Source organism: Chanodichthys erythropterus, chromosome 15 (assembly GCF_024489055.1).
Source record: "Chanodichthys erythropterus isolate Z2021 chromosome 15, ASM2448905v1, whole genome shotgun sequence".
In the NCBI taxonomy this organism is placed as follows: Eukaryota; Metazoa; Chordata; class Actinopteri; order Cypriniformes; family Xenocyprididae; genus Chanodichthys; species Chanodichthys erythropterus.
In genome coordinates this window covers 20,903,887-20,930,606 of record NC_090235.1, presented here as the reverse complement: position 1 = coordinate 20,930,606, position 26,720 = coordinate 20,903,887, and the positions used below count along the sequence as shown (strand labels likewise).

The 26,720-nt window shown below is 35.8% G+C and overlaps 1 protein-coding gene across 1 annotated transcript in view; it reads right to left on the bottom strand.

Moving 5' to 3' along the window:
* calcr (calcitonin receptor) overlaps window positions 1–26,513 on the bottom strand; it is a 42,347-nt gene extending 15,834 nt beyond the window's left edge. The window contains exons 1-9 of the mRNA XM_067411753.1: window positions 26,469–26,513; window positions 23,594–23,756; window positions 20,889–20,996; window positions 19,397–19,500; window positions 14,965–15,133; window positions 14,733–14,843; window positions 14,157–14,269; window positions 10,706–10,797; window positions 2,933–3,059 (exon numbers count right to left, since the gene is read on the bottom strand). Coding sequence (XP_067267854.1) covers window positions 2,933–3,059; window positions 10,706–10,797; window positions 14,157–14,269; window positions 14,733–14,843; window positions 14,965–15,133; window positions 19,397–19,500; window positions 20,889–20,996; window positions 23,594–23,756; window positions 26,469–26,513 — 1,032 coding nt within the window. The remainder of the gene's footprint in view (window positions 1–2,932; window positions 3,060–10,705; window positions 10,798–14,156; window positions 14,270–14,732; window positions 14,844–14,964; window positions 15,134–19,396; window positions 19,501–20,888; window positions 20,997–23,593; window positions 23,757–26,468) is intronic.
* Between the last annotated feature and the right edge of the window lie 207 nt (window positions 26,514–26,720).

The window sequence follows — 26,720 nt, the reverse complement described above, 5'->3', positions numbered from 1 at the left end:
GCAAGTCAAATCGAAAACAAACCTTCTTTGTTTATGTAATCTGTATGAAAAGAGAGCCATGTCAGAAATCCGTGATTCAGCTCATTATCTGCTAATGCGGCCACGCCCACGGAGCGAGCGCTATTCAGACGCTAATTCAGTCAATACATGCATTCATTATCTCAATCGTGTATTTATTGTCTTGAAAAGTGTTTATCTGGATGTAAAAGTCATGGTTAGCGATCTCTAGAAGACATGCAGTTACTTCCTGTTTACTTGTCTTCTACAGATGAAGTTTAGATGAGTTTTTGTTTCTTTAGCGCCCTCCGGCTGCAGTATGTATTGGAAACTCCATTCATGGAATAGCCTCTTCTTCTTTTAGATGAATTTGTGGACTAAAATGCACAGAGCGCCCTCCGACTTCAAGGATGAATTGAAAACACCAGCGCTCATAGTAATGACAATGAATATTAAGTTAATATAACTCCTCTGTATAGAAAATTGACATAAGCATATGAGAATCCAATATTTCTCCAAATGTGCATGCTTTTAAACTAAAAGTCTATATTCAGACTCTTTGCATCACAGAAATACATTATATTTTAAAGTATAATATAAAACCATTACTTTATATTGTAATAATATTTTTCTGTATCATATATCATAATGAGCTTGAGACATCACAGAAGGTTTTTTTTCACAGCCTACCTGACTGAAAGGCCTCATTAATATGCAAGTCATTTCAGCTCATTACTATCCAATTCTTTTGTCTTCTCAGGTGAGAATGGCCCATTTTCAGTGGTGATTCACGCCTCCTCGCATACTGTGTTTCTTGGCAAAAAGTGTCTTACAAAAACTAAATCAATATATTGTTTTATATGAAGGAGTAGGCAGCATAATTTTTACATAATTTTGAAGCAAAAACTCTAGTCTACAACCTCCAATACCCTAAAGTCTTATGAACACAGATTTATTATACTTTTTTTGGCCTTATTTCAGTGACTTAAGTTTTTTGTTTTTTCAACAACCACGCATAAATGTTATTCCTTCAAAAACACAAACATGTACATACATGTTCCTCACATATTATTGTAGCCTAGTTTGTGCTGAATACAGTGTAATGACACTTTTTCCATTAATATGTTTATGAACAACTGAAAAAAGCACAAATGTCAGGGCATGTCAAAAGTTCTCCAGGCCCCAAATCAGCCTCAGACTCCAGAGAGTTAAAGTATGGGTACTCTGTCAAAACTTACATTTAAATTAAATGCTAAATATACTGATCAGACCACCTTCCTAATATTGTGTCGGTCCCCCTTTTGCTGCCAAAACAGCCCTGACCCATCAAAGCATGGACTCCACTAGACCCCTGAAGGTGTGCTGTAGTATCTGCACCAAGATGTTAGCAGCAGATCCTTTAAGTCCTGTAAGATGCGAGGTGGAGCCTCCATGGATCGGACTTGCTTGTTCAGCACATCCCACAGATGCTCGATTGGATTGAGATCTGGGGAATTTGGAGGCCAAGTCAACACCTCAAACTCATTGTTGTGCTCCTCAAAGCATTCCTGAACCATTTTTGCTTTGTGGCAGGAGCATTATCCTGCTGAAAGAGGCCACAGCCACAAGGGAATACTGTTTCCATGAAAGGGTGACCATGGTCTGCAACAATGCTTAGGTAGGTGGTACGTGTCGAAGTAACATCCACATGGATGGCAGGACCCAAAGTTTCCCAGCAGAACATTGCCCAAAGCATCACACTGCCTCCGCCAGCTTGTCTTCTTCCCATAGTGCATCCTGCTGCAATGTGTTCCCCAGGTAAGTGACACAAACGCACCAGGACATCCATGTGATGTAAAAGAAAACGTGATTCAACAGACCAGGTTCTCTGATGCTCACGTGTCCACTGTTGGCTCTTTCGGCGGTGGACAGGGGTCAGCATGGGCACCCTGACTGGTCTGCAGCTATGCAGCTCCATACGCAACAAACTGCGATGCACTGTGTATTCTGACACCATTCTATCAGATCCAGCATTAACTTCTTGAGCAATATGAGCTACAGCTCGTCTGTTGAATAAGACCACACAGACCAGCCTTCGCTCCCCACGTGCATCAATGAAACTTGACCGCCCATGACCCTGTCACCGGTTCACCACTGTTCCTTCCTTGGACCACTTTTGATAAATACTGATCACTGCAGACCGATAACATCCCACAAGAGCTGCAGTTTTGGAGATGCTCTGACCCAGTCGTCTAGCCATCACGATTTGGCCCTTGTCAAACTCACTCAAATCTTTACGCTTGCCCATTTTTCCTGCGTCTAACACATCAACTTTGAGGACAAAAAGTTCACTTACTGCCTAATATATCCTACTCACTAACAGGTGCCGTGATGAAGAGATAATCAGTTTTTCACACTTGGGAAATAGTTAACCCTGGGTCATTCTTAGCCTGGGGTAAATGGAATCCTGGTCTTTATATTATATTCTTGTATTATATATTGCCAACTATGCAATTAAGTTCGAAATGAATAGATGTTTCCATTCAGACTATACAGGTAGAAATTGAACAATCTCTTCTTTACTCCAATTGTCAAGTTTTCTGTTACCATTTGACATTTTTCCCCTCAAACAACCCAGTTTCTGTGACTTTACAGAGTATGTGAATATGAGGCATGCTATTGGTTGTCTGTTGCTAAGCATCTATCCTTAACATTCTAACACTCCATCATTTCAACTGTACACATTTGGCACCGAAATGTGGGGTTAACAGCACAGAAGCAGCACTAATTCTGCTTCGGAGCCAAGTTTCATAACCCCACTTCTAATTTACAAGTGTGAAATGTTCCTTTTACAGGGTTGAAAGCGGGGTTTAGAACAATAATAACCCAGGGGTTAAGCGCAGTGTGAAAAGCCCTATTGATGATTGTGGGGCATTGTGGAGTTGAGGGCACACACCGGATTCCTCTGCACCACTTTGGGGTTGTTGACCACAGTTATGAGGTTGACGATGGTGCAGGCTGAGTTGAGCACATACGAGAAGAATAGGTTCTTGTGTAGAGTGATTCTCTGACAGCTCAGACTCCTGGATGGGAGATAAAGAAATATTAATCATGGATCATTCATGACAGAGACAGTTGTGTGAATATTTGCAGAGTAATTCAGTTTGACATGTCATTTCAAGATGGAAACAAAACTTTTTTTGGATAAATAAATCAATCTGCTTCTAACAGATTAATCTGCTAATCTCAAGCACTGAATTTTTCAGCATCTTCAAGATTTGCATGTCACATAAATCATAAATCAGACCATTCATTTATGCCATTGCCGTTCAACTCTTAATAGTTTTTGACCCATTCTTAAATGCATCTTTACAAAACTGTTACAATTAATCTGAAGTGATCAGGGACGTCGTTGATATAAACTTCAGCTGATCGTTTCTAATATTGGGATCCTTCATTCAGATACAGAGAAGAAGACGCTACACGCATTTCCCAATTTCCTCTATATGATCTCACTATGTGACTTGACAGGCGTCACTGATGTGGTCATATGTTAATATCAAGAACTCAAGGATTTCATATTGAGAATGTTTTTAGCCCAGTTTCAATAAATGGATCTTTTTGGACTTGTACTGAATGTACAAGTGAATTTAGCAGTACAATGACCTCTTTATATATCAAAAGAACAAAATTTTGCGCCACCTGAGGCCTGAGCATCCTGGCTTTATTTCAAATAATGTGATTATGAGATGCTTGCCTGTTTTTACCATAATTGCTTAGTGGTTGAAAATAAAAACTCCTAATGTTTGCAAGCGATTATTCACAAAGCCCCTATAAGGTTAAGGAACAGCGATCTTCAGAAATATATATACACAGCCGTTCAAAATTTTGGGGTCAGTAAGATTTTTATGTTTTGAAGGAAGTCTGTTCTGCTTACCAAGGCTGCATTTATTTGATCAAAAATACAGTAAAAACATTAATATTTTGAAATTTTATTACAATTTAAAATACCTGTTTTCTATTTTAATATATTTTAAAATTGAATTTATTCCTGTGATCTTCAGTGTCACATGATCCTTCAGAAATCATTCTTATACACTCACAAAAAAAAAAGATTTTTTGATGCTGTTCAGTTTATTTAAACAATTTATTTTGGTTCAACACAATTGTATCAGGTTTCTGGTTTAAATGTGATTGATTCATGTTAAATTGACTTGAAACGATTACTCTTTGACTTAACTTGATGTTTTCATATTGAAATAACATGTTTCAATCAAGTAAACCCAACCAGGACTCTATCACACAAATTTTCACTTCCCATCATGCTTTGCAAAGGGGCTGAACTAGGAGTGTAAATGCTGAAATAAAGTGTTATTTTAAGCAGTTTTTAGGAAGATGAGAAAATGGAAAGACTTTTTAATGTTTACTGTTCTATTATGTTGGTATTTAAAAGTTTCTGTTAATTAATAGTTTTAGGGTTACCATTGTGGTGTATTGTTGCACTTGTGCTTCGGTTGAGGACCTGCTGACAAACTTTCAAATAATTTTAATGAGAAAATAATCACTGTGGTAGTGCTCTGGGTTGCATTTCCCAAAAGCATTGTAAGCCTATGTTGATTGTAAAACCATTGCTACCAATGGAATTATTATCAATTTAGGCTTTATAATGTTTTTGGTTAAGGCAATTTAGAATTAATCCAGTATCACATCTAGATTTCTAACACAGAACGTCACAAAAGTTATATAAATCACAAAATGAAACAAGAAGAATTAATTGTAAAAATCAATGTATATGAAAACAATTATTTATTTATTTATTTATTTATTGTTTTTTATTTATTTTGCAAAACATTGCAAATTAGTTGGGCTGACACTATTAAATTAAGCTGTGCCCAACCATAGTAAATAAGTTGAGTCAACCTTAATAAATTAAGTTGACCCAATGTAAGTACATTAAATTGGAATAACAGAATTGAATAATGCTGAAATAAAGCAACTTAATCATGTGGAAATCCTTTCCATGATTTTTTTATGTTCGTTCAAAGAGTTATTTTTTGAGTGTATGCTTATTTTCTGCTGATTTCTTATTATTGATTTTAAAAACAGTTGTGCTACTTAACATTTTTATGGAAACCATGATACTTTTTTCAGGTTTCTCTGATAAATATCAAGTTTAAATGAATTTATTTTGTATAGAAGTCTTTTGTAATATGACTTCATAGTGTGACTTGACTGATGCAATGCTTCCTTTCTGAATAAAATAATAATATTATTGTCATGACAACTCTCTGGGTGTTTGGCATGGTAATGAGTATATGATAATGTTGTATGTTTGGACTTGGCGGATAGATCTGCTGCTATTGCTGCTGCTGTTGCTGCAGAGCAAGTACGGGACTTGCTACTGCCAATACATACATGAGCATGTAAAGATGCTGCTGCTGTATAATATATTGTACATGAATTACCCATAGCAGATCTATACAGGTGGAGCTGGGGAAGGTGGAGGGAGTGCTGCACTCCTAAGGCAATGTATTTTGAAGGTTGAGCATGCAAGCTCATTGGCTACTGATACAGCAGGAACCAATCAGCTATGCCCTACAGATAACGATGTGATTACGAGCAGGTTGAGTTAAAGAACCTATTAGCCTGCACCATCTAGAGTTTCATCACAGAACTTTGTATAAAGATGAACAAACAAAAATATAAAGATGAATTTGTTACTACATAACCAAAATCCAGTAAAAAGGGGCATTGGATTAAAGAATAAGAGAGAAAAAAAGGATTTCTGAGTATTAAATACTGTTTTGTTGTTGGTCAGGAGTTGTTAAATATGCCAAATTTGTGACGTTAAACACGTTAAACACACCTGCATCAGCAATCTCTGTCAACAACAACAACTCTGTGTTTGTCAGACAACAAGTTTGTCTATAGTTTGCTGTCAAAGGATAATAAAATATGCTTGCAAAAATGTCATCACAATCACCCAATTAAGAAAGTCATGCTACTCACATGATTTCACTTTTGTTTAACCTAAAATTGCCAGCAGAGATCAGCTGAGTGCAAAGCTGCTCCTGGAGCACTAGAGGGATGGGAGTGAAATCTGAGCTCATTTTCCAAAGCTATTTCCCATATTCCCAACCAAAAATTTCTGGCATTATTCAGTGGGGCATAAATTAAAGCTTAGTGCAGCTGTATGCTGACACGTACCTCTTTGAGCATCACATCTGGACCCAATAAGACAACATTAAGACTTTGACATCTCAGAAGATCGGACTGTAAATATCACCATCGCACCATAAAAACAAGCGTTGCTATGTTACACTTCCAGATATTGTACCAAACAAGCTAAACACAATTTATATTACATGTGATGCATCATAATTGACACAATAAAAATATTTACAATTGCAAATACATAAACTGACCCAGTGAAATTGTTGATCAGATTGCTTAGGCAAAAACAGAATGAAGCCAAAGAGATGGTGCTCTCCTTTTGATGTTTAAATGGTGCTCTCCTTTTTTCCAGTAATTATATTATTTTGGTCAACATTTACAGGGATATAAAAAATGCCATAATCGATATTGCATGGCAACGTTAAATTCCAAACATTAAATGTAATTAAATTCAATTTAACCCTGTGTCTTAACAACAGACAGTAATTTCTTTAAAAACAAAAACACGTATTTATTGAATGCTAATGTTGAAATGAGGTCTTAATAGAAAAATGCTTTTAAGAGTACATTGACTCTCAATCTTTCAGTGTACTGAAAAAAATAATAATAAAATAAACAATGAGATTGTATGCTTACTTGCTAGATACAACTGTCATACTATGTGACATATAACCCAAAGTTTATGTGCCGTTTAATGTATATAAGACTCTTTGGCACATTTAATTACCCATGAAATTAAGTTTACCCAAGGGGGTATAGACATACGCAAACCCAAGTTGGCATGAAATGACACACAAAACCTGACAAATAGAACTCGTCATTTGGCTCAGGGCTTAGTGCAGCTCTTCCAGACAAATGGACACCAAGGATTTGCACTCAATAAAACACAATTATGAGAAACTATCGTTTTTTGCGATGCCAGAGCCATATGACCTTTCTCTTTCAGCTTGTAAGTAAGAGTGCAAACAGTTGGGTCCTATTAAAAGTTCATTTGTTAATGTTAATGACAGAAGGAACACTAAATCATTTACCCGTCTATAAAAACATGCAACACTCATTGAACTGAATCACAAACCTTACAAAGTTCTGTGATGTTCTTGTCTCACGCACCAACTTAATAATCGTATAACTGTAATTCGTGACTGACAAAAGTAAAAAGAAAAATACTTATGTGAACAGAATACTTAATTTAATTAAGTTTACATAACTGTAGCTTTAAATAGATTGGACATTCTTACTCATTCTTTGTGAATTTCCACATTTTAAAATAATATTAAAGACATCAATCTATGAGATAAAACAAATGAACATAAGATATAACATTCAAAAGAGCCAAACTCTCTTTGTATTTTATCTTTTCGTTGTCATGCTCTGTTTAGACTTCGACTCTGGACATTCTCTCAACCAACTTTATAAGATGTATGCATGCTTTTTGAACAGCATTGAAGGAGTTCGCATTTATGCTGCACAACTGTTGGCTGCTTTTCTTTCACAATCCGGTCCAACTCAACCATTAAAAACTGTTTGTAAAGAAACTGTAGTTGGGTTCATTCTCCTACTGAAAGATAAACTCTCAGCCAATTAAAACAGGTTCTCCAGTAGAATTTTCCTGCTTTTTGCACCATATTTTTTTCTTTTCATTTTAACAGAATGTCCAAGTTCTTCTGATGAATAGCCTTTTTTGTTTATGCATTAAGTTTTAGGGACCACCTTTTCTAGACAGCGAATGGGTGGTCTGGTGTAACTTCCACTTCCAGATTGAGACTAAATACTTGGATATTGTTAGTACCCTTTTCCTATTTTTATGCCCTTGTTTACTAAATCTGAAACATTTTCTGAATCATTAAGAATTTACATCCTAAATGCTTTAATGAATTATAGTTATTCAGCTATGGAGATTATCCATAAAAGATGGTAGGGATGTCACAGTACCAACATTTCACCAGTAAAATTTTGCAGTTCTCGGTACCAAATTCATCACCCAGTGGTGTATAAAGTACTCGAAAACCATACTTGAGTAAAAGTATAGTTATCTTACCAGAAAATGACTTTGGTAGAAGTTAAAGTCACTGTTTAGAATGTTACTTGAGTAAAAGTTGTAAAGTATGTGATATTTTTTGTACTTAAGTACAAAAAGTGTTTTTTTGATATTAAACATACTTAAGTATTGAAAGTAAAAGTACAAGTAAATGTAAAATACAAAAGGAGCAAAACATATTAAAAATTGTTTAATACACAGTTTGAGCAGCAAGATTGTGTTCAATTTTAACTCTTACATTTTGTTTCTTTAAATTAAAAAAATGGCTAAATGTTTTTTTGTAAGTTTTAAATATGAAAAATACTAATATATTAATTATAAATTGATCGTTCATGTTAATTCATAGTGCATTATAACTAATGTAAGAGACAACTTTAAAATGTTAAAACGTAAATGCTGAAATTAAAAATGAATAATACTTTTATTAACCTTATTTAATGTTACAAATGGACTCTTATTGTAAAGTGTTCATTTCCTATAAATCCAAACAGTCATGCTTTGTATAGCCTACTTTCACACATTATTAGCCTCTTTTTTAGAATACTTGATGATCTAATCAAAATGTGTTACAGTGCCGATAAATAAATAACTGAAATCGAATACATTTCTGATTTATGTTTCTGTCGCTGCATAAGGATACAGTTTAAATATGCAACTTCACTGGATAATGATTGCATAACAGCGAACAAATGGATATGAACTAATGAAAATGAATGGTAACAATGATATTAACCAGTTTGTGTTTTTGTCACATTGTTTTAACCGCTTGAGGCACTACTAATGTTAGCATCCTCTCAGCCTCGACGACAAACATACTGTTCAACATTAATGCAGCATCTAGTCAACAAACTAATTACTTTATAATGATATGAAAACATGTACTGTAGTGTTCACTGTATAACATACCGTTTTGTTGTCCGTTTTAAATCCGTTTTTGAAGTGTCCCGCTCTGTGCAGCGCAGCCTCACGTCACGTGTCAAAATAAACTAGGAGGCATCACTGATAGTTTTTATTTCGCCTCTAGAGGCCGCTCTCGTGCTGTATAATGACAGCGCACTCTTCTCAGCCGCTCCAGCAACGGACGCAACCCGGAAAATTAAATCAAGTGCGGTTGTGCGAGCACTTGTTTGCACATGCTTGCTTGCACTCTGTGTTCTTCCGACTTTATTTTGTAGTAAGTAACGAAAATGTTTTGGGAAAATGTATCGGAGTAAAAGTATACATTTTATTTAGGAAATGTAGTGGAGTAAAAGTAAAAGTTGACAGAAATATAAAAACTCAAGTGAAGTACAGATTCTCCCAAAATATACTTAAGTACTGTAACGAAGTATTATTACTTCGTTACATTACACCACTGTCAGTACCAGAGCAAAGACTGAAGAATGAAGCACTTTAGTAGTGCCTCAAGCACTAAAATATTGTCTCATTTTGTCTTGTCCATTGGTTATCACTGTCAGTCCGATTCAATCACTAGTGTTGGGGAAAGTTACTTTAAATGCTTCAAATTACTTTAAATGCTTCAATATTGCGTTACTCTCTAAAAAAGTAACTAATTGTGTTAGTTACTTTTTATTTCTGACTAACTTACTAACTAGCACCTCTGATAGGCCATTTTGTTTATACACTCAACAGACATGATTGTGATTGGCTACAATGCTCAACATGTTGTAAATAGAAACCTTTGATGCTCAGCAAGCTGTCAAACAAACATGAACAAGGGCGTTTGAAAGCTGCGTCTATCAGCAGGTATTGAATATACCCGGTACTGCAGAAATGCTGGTATTGTACCATTAACTTTCTTTCTTTTTTTAGTATCAACTGGTACCAGAAGTACCAGTACCAGTATAGGGTTCCAAAATAGCAAGTTTTTTTCTTCACCAAAACAATATCACTTTGTAAATAAATCCTTTTGGGTTTCAGTGTGTATATAAACCTGAATTGCATTTCAATATGTGATTTGCAATTCCGTCAAATAAGGTGGTTGGTTTAGATTTTGATGCATTCGCGAGGCACTGCATATGATAATTCAGCCAATAAACCCAGAGAAAAGGCAAATTTTCCTGACTTTGTGGGAGTAACAGCCTGATCCAGAGTTGAATATAATTCAAGGGTTAATGCATTTAACTTCAGGGTTCAGACTGCATTTCCGTGTGGCCATGCTGATGGGAATGCCTATCCATCTTTTCTATTCGGTTTGAATTGGCCACAGTGATAAATGGGGTAACCGAGAGCTTCTTTGTAAATCTTTCTTTGAAAAGCTTAAACGAAGACTCTGTCAATTAAATAAATCTCAGACGCCACTGCAGCAATCTACCTCCACACTCTCACCATCAACAGTTCTGACAAATGACAAACTGTTTGAGAGTAGACAACACACAGTCCTGCCAAAAACAAGTAAACGACTGAGCGAACCATCATCGAGAGGTTTATTGATCGTTCTGAAGTAACTGCAGCTATGCAGCAGATATTTCTGGACTTCTTTAAGTCGTATGGGTGGAGACAGTAAAGAAAACTCACCTGAAATAAAAGAATATGACCAGTGAGATGAGAAGAGACACTATCGAAAGAGCATGACCCACAATCGCCATGTAATACAAAATATACGCCATCTGAAATGAGATAAATGTTATGGTCAATCTCTGAGATTTGAAACATGTTCTCATGAAATTCATTTTACTATTTTAATTTTTTTAATTTCAAATGTATTTTTGCAATTTATTATTCAACCTGATACTCATTATTCAACCTGATATTTTTCATAAGTTTGATATTTACCAGTAGGTTTAATGCAACAACAATAAAATCTCAAGTAGTAAGAAGGCATTAAAGTAACATTGAAAGTGAATATCTCAATTTGTTGTGCCTTTATTATGAACTCTATCTGGTGTGATGGAGTGGAGTGCACAGACTGAGCTGACATTTTCTCTCTATCTCTCACTTTGTAAAGCAGCAGTTGTACGCCACTGAAACCATTATGTTATGAATAATTTCCAGAGCCGCTGTCCTCCAGAAAAGCTGTTTAGTTCAACTGAAACTGCCTTGTGCAGACATTACGCTTCACTGCCACTGAGTCTGAAAGAAACACGCAAATCCAATGTTCCCTTCAGGAACAGCTTTTAAATAGTATGAAGCTATATCAGAATGTATCATTTATGCTTTTTTAACATACTGTGGTATGTTTTCAGAATGCAGATGTTGATCTGCTAATTATTTGTCTCATAATTATTCATGCTAAAAAAATCTTTTGCAATATTTATATATACACATTTAAAAATAAATAAAAAATCTGTATGGATAATCTGCCAAGTTGTAATTCAGCCCTACATGTTTACACACATGGGCTAAATCACAGGAAATAAAGTCATTACATTGAAAATCTTGCACTCTAACATCCTAGTAAGTAAACACAAATATATTCTAAGAATGGTTTCCTAATGTTCCCATTAACTTATGAAAACATTATTTCTGAATGTTTAAAACATCCAGTTTTTTGAAATATAAAAAAAATCTTGGGTTTATGTGCTAATGTTTTGAGAATATTATTAAAGACCAGGTAACTTTAAACGAATACGCTATTAATGTTACTGTTCATAGTTCATAGTACTGTTCATTGGGATCCCAGCTAACTGGGAATGTTCTCGGAACTCTGACTAACGTTCTGGCAAGGTTCTCTGAAAGTTATGTACAAACGTGCTTATAGTAACGTTAAAAGAATGTTCATTTAAAGTTATCTGGTCTTTAACTCTTTCCCCGCCATAGATGGAATTTTTTGAGAAGGGTATTCCTGCACAACCGGAGGCTGCAGTTTCAGGACCGCATTTCTAGGACCGCGGTTCTAGGACCCTAGTTTTTCGTGACAGCGCCACCTACCGTACTGGATCAACACTAATTAAAGATGAACAATGTGGACAGCAATCAAACGGTGAGTACCGATATTTAATTAAGTTTTATTTGATAACGTTTAAACGGTGCGAAGTTTACATATTGAGAACTGCTAACTATTAATTAATAATTAATTCCCACCAAATTAAGAATTTGTGAGCTAGTTTTATTAATTACTACGATGTTAATTCATGGCCATGATTTCATAAATCCTTGTTGAGTTTTAATGACGAAGTATTATAAGTGAATCTAGCAGGAGTTCTTGTGTCTTGTCTTGCCTCTCAACAACCTTTAAAATATCGGCTGTGATTTAGTGACTGCATACGCTGATTCCAACTTTAACTTACTTGATAATGAGCTAATTCACTTTAAGGAGGTTAATCAATATACTGTATAATTCAAGAGACTAAGACTTAAAGTTCTCCATTTTTTACAATTGTTTTAAAATTGATATACAATTTTCATTTATATTTTGTGTAAATTCATGTTTAAATTTAAAATTGTGACTCAAAGCACACTTAGTAATTAACCTCTCTGAAACTGCAGCCATCGCTATATCATCCAGTACGGTAGGTGGCGCTGTCACGAAAAACTAGGGTCCTAGAACTGCGGTCCTAGATCTGCGGTCCTGAAACTGCAGCCTCCAGTTGTGCAGGAACATACTATTGAATTTTTTTCTGGCTTTCCATGTTTTACTGTTATACATTAGGGGGCACTATTTCACATCTTCTGAAAGAGTAGAGAATCTCTGGATCAAAACACAGGAAAAAAAGGAGCAGAAACAAGTGATAAATGCATTGTTAATAATGTTTTCAATGTTTTTTTAGCAAACAAACAAACAAACAAAAAAATGTTATTTATACATTGTTCATGGATCTTTTTTCCTGAAATATTTTCATTTGATATTCGTCATTTTTTATATGTTGCTACTTGTTTCAGAATGTTAAAGGTTTAGTTCAATTCTGAAAGAAAATGTCCTGATAATTTATTCACCCCCATGTCATCCAAGATGTTCATGTCTTTCTTTCTTCAGTCAAAAAAAAAATTAAGGTTTTTGAGGAAAACATTCCAGGATTATTCTCCTTATAGTGGACTTCAATGGGGTTCAACGGGCTGAAGGTCCAAATTGCAGTTTCAGTGCAGCTTCAAAGGGCTCAACATGATCCCAGATGAGAAATAAGGGTCAATCTAGCGAAATGTAATTTTTAAAAAATAAAATAAAAATGTATATACTTTCTATCCACAAATGCTCGTCTTGCACTAGCTCTGCGATGCTCCATGCATTACGATGAAAGGTCACACCTGACGTAGCTGGAAGTACTGCAGTAGGGTGAAAAACTTCATCTAATTTTCTCCTCCAACTTCAAAATCATCTGATATCATTGTTTTACCTTTTTTTTGTAAAGGCCGTTTGGCTTAATCTTTGTACGTTTGCTTTGTAGACACTTGCTCGGTACTTCCACCTACGTGCGGATCACAGAGCTAATACAAGATGAGCGTTTGTGGTTAAAAAGTATATACATTTTTTTTTTTTTTTTTAAGAAAATGACCGATCGTTTTGCTAGATAAGACTCTTATTCCCTTTGAAGCTGCATTGAAACTGAAATTTGGACCTTCCACCCAGTGAACACCACTGATATCCACTATATGGAGAAAAATCCTGGAATGTTTTCCTCAAAAACTTTAATTTCTTTTCGACTGAAGAAAGAAAGACAAACATCTTGGATGACATGGGGGTGAGTAAATTATCCGGAAATGTTCATTCAGAAGTGAACTAATCCTTTAAGAGAATATTCAAAAGTAACATTCCCATGATGTTTGCAAAATGATAAAAATGGGATGTTCCTTTAATATTCATATAACCAAGAAAAAATGTTTTTAAAACATCTTAAAATGTGAATGTTTTGAACATTCTGAAACCAGTCCGAAATAAATTAATTTGAACATTAGCGAAACGTTTCTTAGCTGGGATGTGTACTGTAAGAGTTTCTTTTCATAACATTAGACCCTTTATTTTAGAAATATTCATAACAATAACATTTTCCTTTAAGAGAAGTGTAAATTTAAGGATGACCCATCCTCCTACCTTGAGCTTGTCCTTGGTATGAGCAATGCAAAGGGTGTAGTTGGACCATGTCCTGTTTGTTTCAGGGTGCCTGAACCAGTTTCCAGTCTCATCACAGTACTTGGTGACCTTTTCTAAAAGAACAAGGAAAAAAATGTGAGAAAAGTGCATTACAAAAGCCATTATACTTCAGCTTTTTCACTCTTCTGCCGGAACTAGACTTGCAATGGCCACTGCCGGAAGACCATGATTATAGTTTATAAAGTTTTAAATATGGATATTTTTCTTACAAAAACACTGCTTCACTTCAGAAAGCCTTTTTTAACCCCCTGGAGCCATATGGATTACTTTATGATGGATGGATGCACTTTTGCGGGCTTCAAAATCTCGGCTACCATTCACTCCCATAATAAAGCTTTGAAGAGCCAGAATATTTTTTAATATAACTCCAATTGTGTTTGGCTGAAAGAAGAAAGTCATACACCTAGGATGGCTTGAGGGTGAGTAAATTTATGGGATATTTTTTATTTTTTGGTGAACTAATGCTTTAACACCCCTGTTTTCAAAAAAGCTGAACAAAAAGTGAAAGAATTGTACCAGTAGAGTCAAAGTCAGGGAAGTAATTGGGGCAGTACTGTGAAGTGTACATTCCTGCTGGAGTGTCGTCCCAGCATAGCCATCCATCCCATGTGCGGTTACAGTACAGACCTAAAGACAAGCATACAAACAATCAGGGCCAATTCCACTGTGCAATTGCTCATTGCACTTTGCAGTACGAGTTTCTGATGAATCAATCTAAAACCTCTTCTGAGGCTCTCTGTTTTCACACCTGATTTGTTATATGGCTGGTCTCTGTTCATTTTCTCAAAGCATTTATATTGACCATCGATGATCTTCTTCCTCTCCTCCGCTTTCTGAGTCACTACAGGGCTGACCTGACTCTCAGCTGTAGGATCCATCTCCGTCTCCGTCTCTAAAAAGCCATGAACTGGTAACGTCTGAGGAAGAAAGCATTCGTTTTGAGAATACACATAAAGGAAGTATTTGATTTTAGGTCTAATGGATAATTAGGGGTCAAGCACTGAAGTATGTGTTCTTTCTCTTTCTTCTTGCTGGGAATTTATTGAGTCTTTAAAGACGTTGTGAAATTTTGCCCTCTAGTTGGGGAGAATCAGATCATTCATGGCAATTTTGATCCAAATTTCAATGTGCCCAATGGTTTTGATTTCTGCTCGTCAAGACATGAACATTGAAAACATACATTACGGGCCTTATTTTAACGAGCTAAACGCAAAGTGTAAAGCGCACGGCGCAGGTGCACTCAGGGCGTGTCCAAATCCACTTTTGCTATTTTAACGACGGAAAAACAGTCCGTGTGCCGGGGCGCATTTTTGAAATGGGTTGTCCCTATTCTCTTAATGAGTAATGGGCGTAACATTCAATAAACCAATCAGAGTGTCATCTCCCATTCCCTTTAAGAGCGAGATGCGCTCGCGCCATGGCGGATTGCTATTTACATGGCGGAATTTGTTGGCGGAAAAGCTGAACGCTTTTCAAGCGAAGAAATCGATCTGCTCCAGTGCAAAGTTAAAGCGGGCTTGCAAATGCAGGCTTTCAAATAGCTCCGCGCGATGAGTCAGTTAATAATATATATGTGTGTGTATTGGCACGATTGTTCAATTAATTAGCCAATTTCGTTCATCATTATCATCATCATTAAGTAGTAATAGGCTGAATTGAAAATAGGTAGCCTAATTCTAATACTCGCAATGACTATTCATCATTACATTTTTATATTTATGTAGCCTACACAATAATATTCTTTTACACTGCAATCCTTTTGTTGTTAATATTTGGCATGTTTGTGTGATGCGCATCCCTGTGTGTAATAAACAAAGTCAACGCGCACTGTGGACGTGCCAGAGGCGCAGTTTCTACCAACGCGCTCTAACAAAAAAATATTGCTCTATTGACTTTAGACTTTAGACCAGGTTTGAGTTGGTCTATGGCGCAGTCTATTTCAGCTCCTTAAAATAGCAATGCGCCGGCAATGTGCCTGAACACACCTCTTTTTTAGACCAGCACGCCCATGGGCGCACTAACTGGCCCAAATGCATTTACTCATTTAAGGACATGACGCTGAACAGGAAAATGGGAACGGCGCCGGACGCAAACTAGCAAACACACTTGCGCTGCGCCTTGCGTCGCATTGCGCCGGGTGTATTATAGGGCCCTACCAATCAAAAGTTTGAGGTTGTGAAATTTTTTTATGTTTTTGAAAAAAGTCTCTTCTGCTCAACAAGGCTCCATTTATTTGATAAAAAATACAGGAAGAACAGCAATATTGTGAAATTTGCAGCATCGTTTCTCCAGTCTCCAGAAATCATATTAATATATGCTGATTTGCTGCTCAAGAAACATTTCGTATTATTATCAATGTTGAAAACAGTTGTGCTGCTTAATATTTTTAAGGTTTCTTTGATGAATAGAATGTTTAAACAAACAGCATTTATTTTTAAATAGAAATCTTTTATAGCATTAGAAATGTCTTTACTGATACGTTTGATCAGTTGAATATATAATGATATACAGTGGGTACGGAAAGTATTCAGACCCCCTTGAATTTTTCACTCTTTATTATACTGCAGCCATTTGCTAAAATCATTTAAGTTCATTTTTTTCCTGTGCCTTGCTACAATTCTGTCTCTGAGCTCTTCAGGCAGTTCCTTTGACCTCATGATTCTCATTTGCTCTAACATGCACTGTGAGCTGTAAGGTCTTATATAGACAGGTGTGTGGCTTTCCTAATCAAGTCCAATCAGTATAATCAAACACAGCTGGACTCAAATGAAGGTGTAGAACCATCTCAAGGATGATCAGGAGAAATGGACAGCACCTGAGTTAAATATATGAATGTCACAGCAAAGGGTCTGAATACTTAGGACCATGTGATATTTCAGTTTTTCTTTTTTAATAAATCTGCAAAAATGTCAACAATTCTGTGTTTTTCTGTCAAAATGGGGTGCTGTGTGTACATTAATGAGGAAAAAAATGAACTTAAATGATTTTAGCAAATGGCTGCAATATAACAAAGAGTGAAAAATTTAAGGGGGTCTGAATACTTTCCGTACCTACTGTATAATTTTTTTTTTTTTTTAAAGCGGAAATCAGTAAAGTTTGTGAAGCTCCCCCTACAGGTTCCTTCAGTGAATCACACTGTCGTAAATACTCCAAGCGCAGCTCTGGACTACAACGACTACAACACTCACCAGTGCAGTAGTTTTGCAAATACAGTACAAGAAATCTCGATGGAGGTGGGTAATTTTCGAAATTGTCTTATAAAGTCATAATATATACATTGTTTTTGAATTACCGTAAAGCATTTTGCCACTCAACGTGAACATGAGGCGAGATTGTGTCGGGTTGGCGAAGCTCAACTTGCAAGTGCTGTTTTCTGGCGTAGACGTGCCAGAGGTGGTTAGTGCTCGCCTCAAACACACCATTACAAGTCAATTAACCATCGTAAGGACTATTTATGAAGGTAAAAAAAGTTACTTAGTTCAGCTTTAAATTCTTTTGATCTCCTCCTACAGATCATATCTTCACTAAATTTGCCTTAAATCATTTTAAGATAATTTCTGTCAAAAGTTGTTTAAAGTTTTTTGATAAACCACACCATTTTTGTGTAATAACTAACATATTTGACTGCAAACATGCCAAACAGGAAGTGAGTTTATGTCTTCTTAACACCTATAGAAACAATGGCCTCAGGACAGCACCATCTAGAGGTCAAAACACATCATAATAATTGATTAATTTACTAACAAATTATAATTAATTTGGCCTTGACTGTATTTGAATTGTTTTGGTCTTCCAGAATGCTTTTCCAGAGATGGACATATAGCATGTGACCATTTTGAATTTTGTCAACTTATCCTAAAATTTTCATCAGGCCTGTCATATAATCAAGGACTGCATGTCACTTAATTAAATGTTATTAAATGTTTTTTCAACACACCCAAACTGGAAAGTATGGTTGCCCAGTATTGCACAACACAACGAAATTAAAAAAGCAAACATAAGTTCACAGCACAACGAAATAAAGCCACAACACAACGAAATCAAGCCACAACACAAAGAAATCAAGCCACAACATAGCGGAATAAAACCACAACACAACGGAATAAAGCCACAACACAAAGAAATCAAGCCACAACAACACAACGGAAATGCTCCCGACCACTAGGGGGCTCTCAGAGCTCGGTAATATTACTATTCCTTGGCACTGTTCTATAAAGTCGACAGTTTTACAAAGATATCAATACCATGATTAGTTTTAAGTATGTAAGCATTGTATATCCACATGAAATATTAATTAAAAATCAACTACGTTCACAATAGCTTCATATTTATACTTGTGAATGATTTGACGCGCTACCATGGCGCAAGATGAAGGGAACATCCACCAATTCCACCAAGTGGTTAAAACGTATAATTTGTATCCATTAAAATTACTTTTAACATTTAAAAACAGACATGTTCAAATTCCAAAGGTTGTTAGTTCCTGTTGGTAAGACTGACAAGCTTTGGAATTTGAATATGTCTGTTTTTAAATGTTAAAAGTAATTTTAATGAATACAAATTATACGTTTTAACCACTTGGTGGGATTGGTAGACGTTCCCTGCATCATGCGCCATGGTAGCGCGTCAAATCATTCACAAGTATAGATATGAAGCTATTTTGCACGTAGGTGATATTGAATTATTATTTCATGTCGATATACAGTGGTTTCATACTGTTTAATTATTGATTAAATATTGGTATTGATATTACTGCCGACTCTATAGAACAGTGGCAAGGAAAACTATCTTTACCGAGCTCTGAGAGCCCCCTATTGGTCTGGAGCATTTTCGTTGTGTTGTGGCTTGATTCTGTTGTGTTGTGGCTTTATTTTGTTGTGTTGTGGCTCGATTTCGTTGTGCTGTGAACTTATGTTTGCTTTTTTAATTTCGTTGTGTTGTGCACTACTGGGCCACCGTAGGAAAGGACTAAAAGGCACTGTATCTCAGCAACTCTTCAGTGTACTGACATGATGCTTAAAATCATTGATACAATGCCCTGAATTTGGTGACAAAGGTTTTAAGCATATGTACTGTCTTGTGTTTAAATCTGCTTATGGAATTTAACCATTTTTTTTGTTATGAAAAAATACTCATGTGGTATGAACAAATACTCAACTCATTAGTTTGCTATATTTTACCTTAATTTTTTCCTTTGAGAATGTGAGACAGTGGGACCAGGTCTTATTGATGGATGAACTGTGTACCCAGTTGCCAGATTCATCACAGTATTTGGTTACTTTTTCTGCAGGGAAAAAGAGAGTTTAGTGTAATGACATGAGCTTAAAGGGATAGTTCACCCGAAAATGAAAATTCTGTCATTAATTACTCACCCTTATGTCTTTCCAAACCCATAAGACTTTCATTCATCTTCAGAAAACAAATGAAGACTTTTTGATGAAATCTGAGAGCTTTCTGTCCCTTCAGCTATGCAACTGAAACTTTGATGCTTCAAAAAGTTCATAAATAGATCGTAAAACTAATCCATATGAATTGAGCATTTTGGTCCAAGTTTTCTTAAGAGACTTGATTGCTTTTTATGATGAACAGGTTGAATTTAGGCTTTTATTCACATATAAACATTGATCAGCGAACATAAACTGAAGCTCAAACGTGCTGCGTAACACGAGAATGAACCTTGTTGGTTCTCACACACATCAGGCAAACATGCTTGATCTTCTGTTTAGCACAACTGATGTTTGAGTTGATGAATGTTTGTATGTGAATCAAAGCCTAAATTCAATCTGTTCATCATATAAATTGATCAAATCTCTTCAGAAAATTTTAACTAAACAGCTCAATTCATATGGAGTACTTTAACAATATTTTTATGAACTTTTTAAAGTTTCAGTTGCGTAGCTGTCAATGGAGAGAAAGAAAGCTCTCAGATTTCATCAAAAAGATCTTCATTTGTGTTCCAAAGATGAATGTCTAAATTAATGACAGAATTTTCATTTTTGGTTAAACTAACCCTTTAAAGGTGTACTCACACTAGCCAATCTGTACCGTGCCGGAGCACATTTGACCCCCAAACTCTGACAATTGCGCTCGGGTTCGGTACAAGGCAACCGTGCCTAGTGTAAATACGCCCTAAGCTGTTCCAGTGATTGACTTCAGCCCTCGGTCTCTGGAATCAATCAATGTCTTAGAACAAACACAGTGAGCTGTGAGAGAGATCTCTATCAGCAAACAGCAGAGATTATCAATAATTCATCACCTCAGTAAACTCCTGTTATATCCTTAGCTCAGCTGGCAACGGCTTCATTTAGAATCAGGAAAAAACTTCTCATAGATGTTTGATATCGAAAAGTTTCTTTGTCCCCTTTAGAACAACACTGCCTGTCAAGCTAATAAACTGTTATTGCGCTTCTAAATAAAAGCTCATATGAATGTTTCTCAGTCTTGAGACAGTGATTTTATCACCTCCTTTTCATTATAGAGCTTCACTTATCATCCCAGCAGCCTGCGCTCGTGCTTTGGAATTCTTTCTTTGGAGCAACATCTTGTGTTTCATAATAGGCAGACCAAAAACATGTAACAGATGTCATGCTTTCTGTCAAACCTCAGTGATTTGTAGTGTCTGGAGCATTTTGGTCTGGATTGACAATCAGATGTGATCGTGCAGAGTCTTACCCAAGGGGTCAAAGCTGGGGTAATCTGGACAGTTCTGTGAGGCAAAGGTTCCAGCTGGGGTTTCATCCCAACAGAGCAAGCCATCCCAGAATCTGCTGCAGAACAAACCTATAAAAGTTAAATAGACATTTTAAAGGGGTAATTTCATGAGGTCTCAAATGTTCCTTGATCTTTTGAGATACAAGATTTTATTGTGCAGTGAAAACATGCTGTAGCTTTCTGAACTACACAACACTAAAATGGCCAAACCTTGTGCTGTTTCTGCACTGTAAAAATTTTTTTCATAATTTATGACATTTTTTCTTGTCAAATCAACTTTCATAATTAAAGGGTTAGTTCACCCAAAAATGAAAAATCTGTCATTAATGACTCACCCTCATGTCGTTCCAAACCCGTAAGACCTCCGTTCATCTTCGGAACACAGTTTATGATATTTTAGATTTATTCCAAGAGCTTTCTGTCCCTCCATTGAAAATGTATGTACGGTAGACTGTCCATGTCCAGAAAGGTAATAAAAACATCATCAAAGTAGTCCATGTGACATCAGTGGGTTAGTTAGAATTTTTTGAGGCATCGAAAATACATTTTGGTCCAAAAATAACAAAAAGTACGACTTTATTCAGCATTGTATTCTCTTCCGGGTCTGTTGTCAATCCGGGTTCACGACTCCGCAGTGACGCTACTGACGTGTTATCCGGTGCGCCCGAGCTTCGTTTACAGTCTGAGGGAGACGCACGCTGTATTCAAGCTATTCTACATTGTTTGTATTTTGGTATTGCTATATTTTTTTAAATGGTGCGTAAGTGTGCATGTCGCAGATGTCCTAATCGCCAAAAACAACCACGGTGACGTAAAAGTGCATTACCAACGCCGACAGATGAAAGGATTCAATGGAATCGATTCAATGGAAAGGATTCCAGAAGAGAAGATAATGCTGAATAAAGTTGTATTTTTTGTTATTTTTGGACCAAAATGTATTTTCGATGCTTCAAAAACTTCTAACTAACCCACTGATGTCACATGGACTACTTTGATGATGTTTTTATTACCTGTCTGGACATGGACAGTCTACCGTACATACATTTTCAATGGAGGGACAGAAAGCTCTCGGACTAAATCTAAAATATCTTAAACTGTGTTCCGAAGATGAACGGAGGTCTTGCGGGTTTGGAACGACATGAGGGTGAGTCATTAATGACATCATTTTCATTTTTGGGTGAACTAACCCTTTAATGTGGTTCAGGTAACATAATATTTTGAGTTTCTGTAGATTAAACCAATAGCCAACATTGTATTAACTCAAAAATTTATTTTCAATGAACTCAAACTTTTAAGGCAACCAGGTAACTGACTTTTTTAACAATTCTTGTTTACAGTGTGGACGTGTGTGTAGCACCTGCCCCTCCACATATGATTTTGAAGAATCTCAATGTTAAAAACTAGTTTATGTTTGATAGTGTCCCTGATTATTTTAGATTATTTAGATTATTTCTTATCCTGGCACATTTCTACACAGCTTGTTTTGTGATCATTTCACAACCTAATGTAGGTATTGCAAAGGCTGTTGTTGAAAGATGGGGTCATTTAAAATTATATTGGACTCAACAACAAACTGGCAGATGTGTACAATCCAAAAATCGAAAAATTGTCTATTTTTGAGGCAAAAAAAAAAAAAAAAAAGCAAAAAAATAAAAGTGGATCTCATGGTGAAAAATATATGATATGACCCATTTGAAGGTGCTGTTATTTCTGCACCATTAGTGGCACAAAAAAATCTGCCTGTCTTCCATTGGTTGATCAAACAGTCTCTCCCCAAGATCACACCGTTGGTTGAGTAAACTAATGTTGAAACCACAATGTTTACACGTGGGAATTAATCAACCGGTTAATGTCTTAATGTCTCTACATTAATGGGGACCTAATTTTACCTTTTTTAAAGTTGTGATTTTGTTTTCAGGGTCTATTAAAATAGGTTTTCATGTTTGAATGTTTTTCACATTGTTGCAGCTCCTATCTAAGGAGCCCTGGACATGACACACAGGAAAAAAATAGTAGGCTAAATTGGGCACATGACTTACTAATACGTTCCCTCGATTTATAAATCGTGCATGGGAACAAATTAGTAAATCGTGCACTCGATTTAGTAATTCGAGGGAATGAATTAGTAAATCGTGCGCACAATTACATTTTTTTTCTTGCATGTCATGTGAGGGGCTCCGTACCTATCTTCCCAGTCTGTCAATAACGCTCTGTTTAGTTCCTGTTTCTATGAAGCCCCTCCTTCAGAAAAGCACAGTATATCTTGGCCGGGAATAATTTAAATGAGGAATATTGTGACATGTTTGTTCCCGGATGAAAACTCAAGACTATAATCGATGAGTTTCAGGAAGTTCAGAAACAGTGAACACTGATATAGAGAATAACTCCCACTGGAGTGACTTTGTGCTTTGTAGACCTTTTTTATGCTCAAACAGCACTAAAGAAAGTTGAAAATGTAAAAAAGCACAATAAGTCCTCTTTCAACTGGTATAGGAAAAAGTAATTTAACATTCAAAAAGTTTAACACACATTACCTTTTGAGACGAACCTTTATTGTTTCCATAGCTTTCAGCCATGAAGTGCTTTTAGTACTTAACATGGTTATGAAAAGATTAAGAGCGCCATTGTCTGCCATTCAAATGAAAATGAATTGACAATAAAACTACCTGTTTTATTATGGGATCCATCTCGGCTCAGGAGCTCCAGACATTTATACTGAGACTGAGTCATGATCAGTCTCTCTCCCTCCACTGCCATCATGACAGGAGTAAGGGATAAGTCAGCGGCGGGCTCCGATTTTGTCTCTGTTGTTCCAGCCTTTGTTACACTCTGCAAAGAGAGATGAACTTGACCACGGCAGCAAGGTTGAAAATTCAGTATTTAAACATTTCCTAAGGTCTCTTTTGAATGGTATTTGTACCACAGGCGGTACAGTGGAATGCTAACAGGTTCAGAACTGGCTCCCGTTCAATTCATGAGTTCACAGGATGTGGGATATTGCATTGAAATTTAAATGAGAATAACATGAAGTGGACGTTACTCAATTAAAATTCAAATATATTCACACAGTCACACATAAATTTTGGAACAAAACATGAATAATTACAGATAAATACATACATTTTGCCCATTTATTCCCTGATATGCAGAAAACAATTTGATAGAAAATCAAATCAAATTAAATTACAGCATAGAAAAAGAGAAAAAAAATTACGTGTTCTTCAACCCTGGTACATAAGTACGGAAGAGGATTAGGGCCAAGCAATAATAAAAAAAATAAATCCATCTCGAGATTAAAGTTTTTAAATTTCAAGAAAAAACTCGTTAGATTATGAGAACAAATTCGTTAAATTATGAGAAAAAAACTTGTTAAATTTCGAGAAAAAAGTTGAGATAAAATGTTGAGAATAAAGTCATTAAATTACGAGAAAAAAGTCGTTAAATTACGTGAACAAATTTGTTAAATTTTGAGAAAAATATTGTTAAATTTCGAGAAAAAAGTCGAGATAAAATGTTGAGAATAAAGTAATTAAATTATGAGAAAAAACTTGTTAAATTACAAGAACAAATTCGTTAAATTATGAGAAAAATATCGTTACATTTCGAGAAAAAAGTTGAGATAAAATGTTGAGAATAAAGTAATTCAATTATGAGAAAAAAGTTGTTAAATTACGAGAACAAATTCATTAAATTACGAATTTGTTCTCATAATTTAATGATTTTTTCTCGTAATTTATGACTTTATTCTCAACATTTTATCTCGAATTTTTTCTTGAAATTTAACAAGTTTTTTCTCATAATTTAACGAATTTGTTCTCATAATCTAACGAGTTTTTTCTTGAAATTTAAAAACTTTAATCTATGTAATCTATGTAAATATATACCTAGTGCAGTTATATGCATAAATAAATTTTATTCCATTTTAATTCTACTTCCTTACAATTCTGCGCTGTTTGCTACCTCAATTCAAACTCAGGAATTAGACTGGGATTAAAAAGTCATTCTCCGTTCATTTCTGAATGGAACACAACCTTCCACAGCAGAAACACCATAAACACACCACTGTATTTTTTTCCCTGCAATCACAAATGCACACCTACTCAGTCCTGAGGACATCACATGGGTGCTTGATATTTGAAAAAGTGTAATTATACACATTAGAACTGGCAGAAACATTCCTTTGCTCATATCAGTATTGTGAAGATAAGAAATCCTTCTCAGAAACGAGTGCTTTGCTAGAAAAGAGAGTTATAGGGATAAAGCTTCACCCACAAAGAAGGGCTTGATATCAATATTCAAAGCGCATTTCTAACCATTGTGTCGTTGGTGTGAGTCATCTTATAGTTCAATGGGAAGTCAAAGAGCCAATTCAAAAGTGCTTTACCTTTTTTCCCCTTTTAGACACCTCACAGTAATGAATTCTACATTGATTTACGACTGAAACTTTGATGTTTTTGTGCAGAGATCTTTACTTTGGCAGATCCTCTCAAACCCACCTTTTCATTATTGCCATTAAACAAATTGAGAAAAGTCTGTGGCAGCTCCTTTAGTGCTGTGCGTCTGTCTTACCTGCACACAATAACGCATTTACAACACCAAATTCATCTGTGAGGTTTCTGATGTCCCATGTAGCAGTTTAGCAGCCGTACATATGATGTCACTCCAAACTTTGAAGTAAATGACGTCATACATACGACCACCAGGCCACCACCCAAGTCAGTCAGGAAAACCATTTGCCCTTCAATGGAAACTGAATGTCAAGAACGGATAACATCATGTTTCAGAAACTGCAATTTTATCTTTAAAGTCTAATAGAAAATAAGTAGGCTCTTTTTAGATCCGTTTTTAAATCTCTTAATACTAATCCATACTCTTGCTCTCAGTTTTTGTTGTTCAGTCTCTTTAATTAAATGCCATTTCCCATTATACTTTTAAATGCTCCATGCTATTCTGCAAGCTCATTACTATTCCACTAAGTTAGATTTATTCACAGTCATGGGAAAGTAGCTTCAAGGTCAAAAATACACAGAGAGAACTTAAACATTTTATTGTGCACATACAATTAGCGAAGTAGGCTATTTGCTTGTGTGTGACTACAGTTGTGGTGTTACTATAGTGCTAATGTACTACATGCAGAGGGCTTCATATGCTCCCCATTTCATCATTCTGACACAGAGCCAGCTGCTCTGATACCAGCACTGATGGAACTCTGTGGAGCCACCATTTCATGCCTCAAGAGTTCTGCGGGTTTTCAGGTCATCTCCGCTTGTAATTACCAAACTGGAGCAATTAGTGAGTAATGGATTTTTTCTAGTGGAGAGTTTTGGGGTGGGGGTGGTGTAATCAAGAAAGAAATCATCTAATGACAGTTTACAAAAAAACAAATCTTTAGTGGCGACTAATAGTGGCACGTTTTAGCAATTTCAAGTTAAAATGGGTGAAATGTTGAATTCTAAATATAAGAATGTGCTCATTTCACTTTGAGTGTATAGAATAAAAATTCATTGCATAAAACAAACAATGATGTTTTGGTCCACTCACCAAGATAAATGATGTCAAAACCCATAGGGTCTCTTGCCAACCCATGCTCTCAAATCCTTGCTTTATCTGTGAACACAAAAACATAAAGAAACTGTCTGAGAATGCAACACACAGAGAAGTCCACGTTGACAAAAGTATCTATCTATCTATCTATCGATCTATCTATCGATCTATCTATCTATCTATCTATCTATCTATCTATCTATCTATCTATCTATCTATCTATCTATCTATCTATCTATCTATCTATCT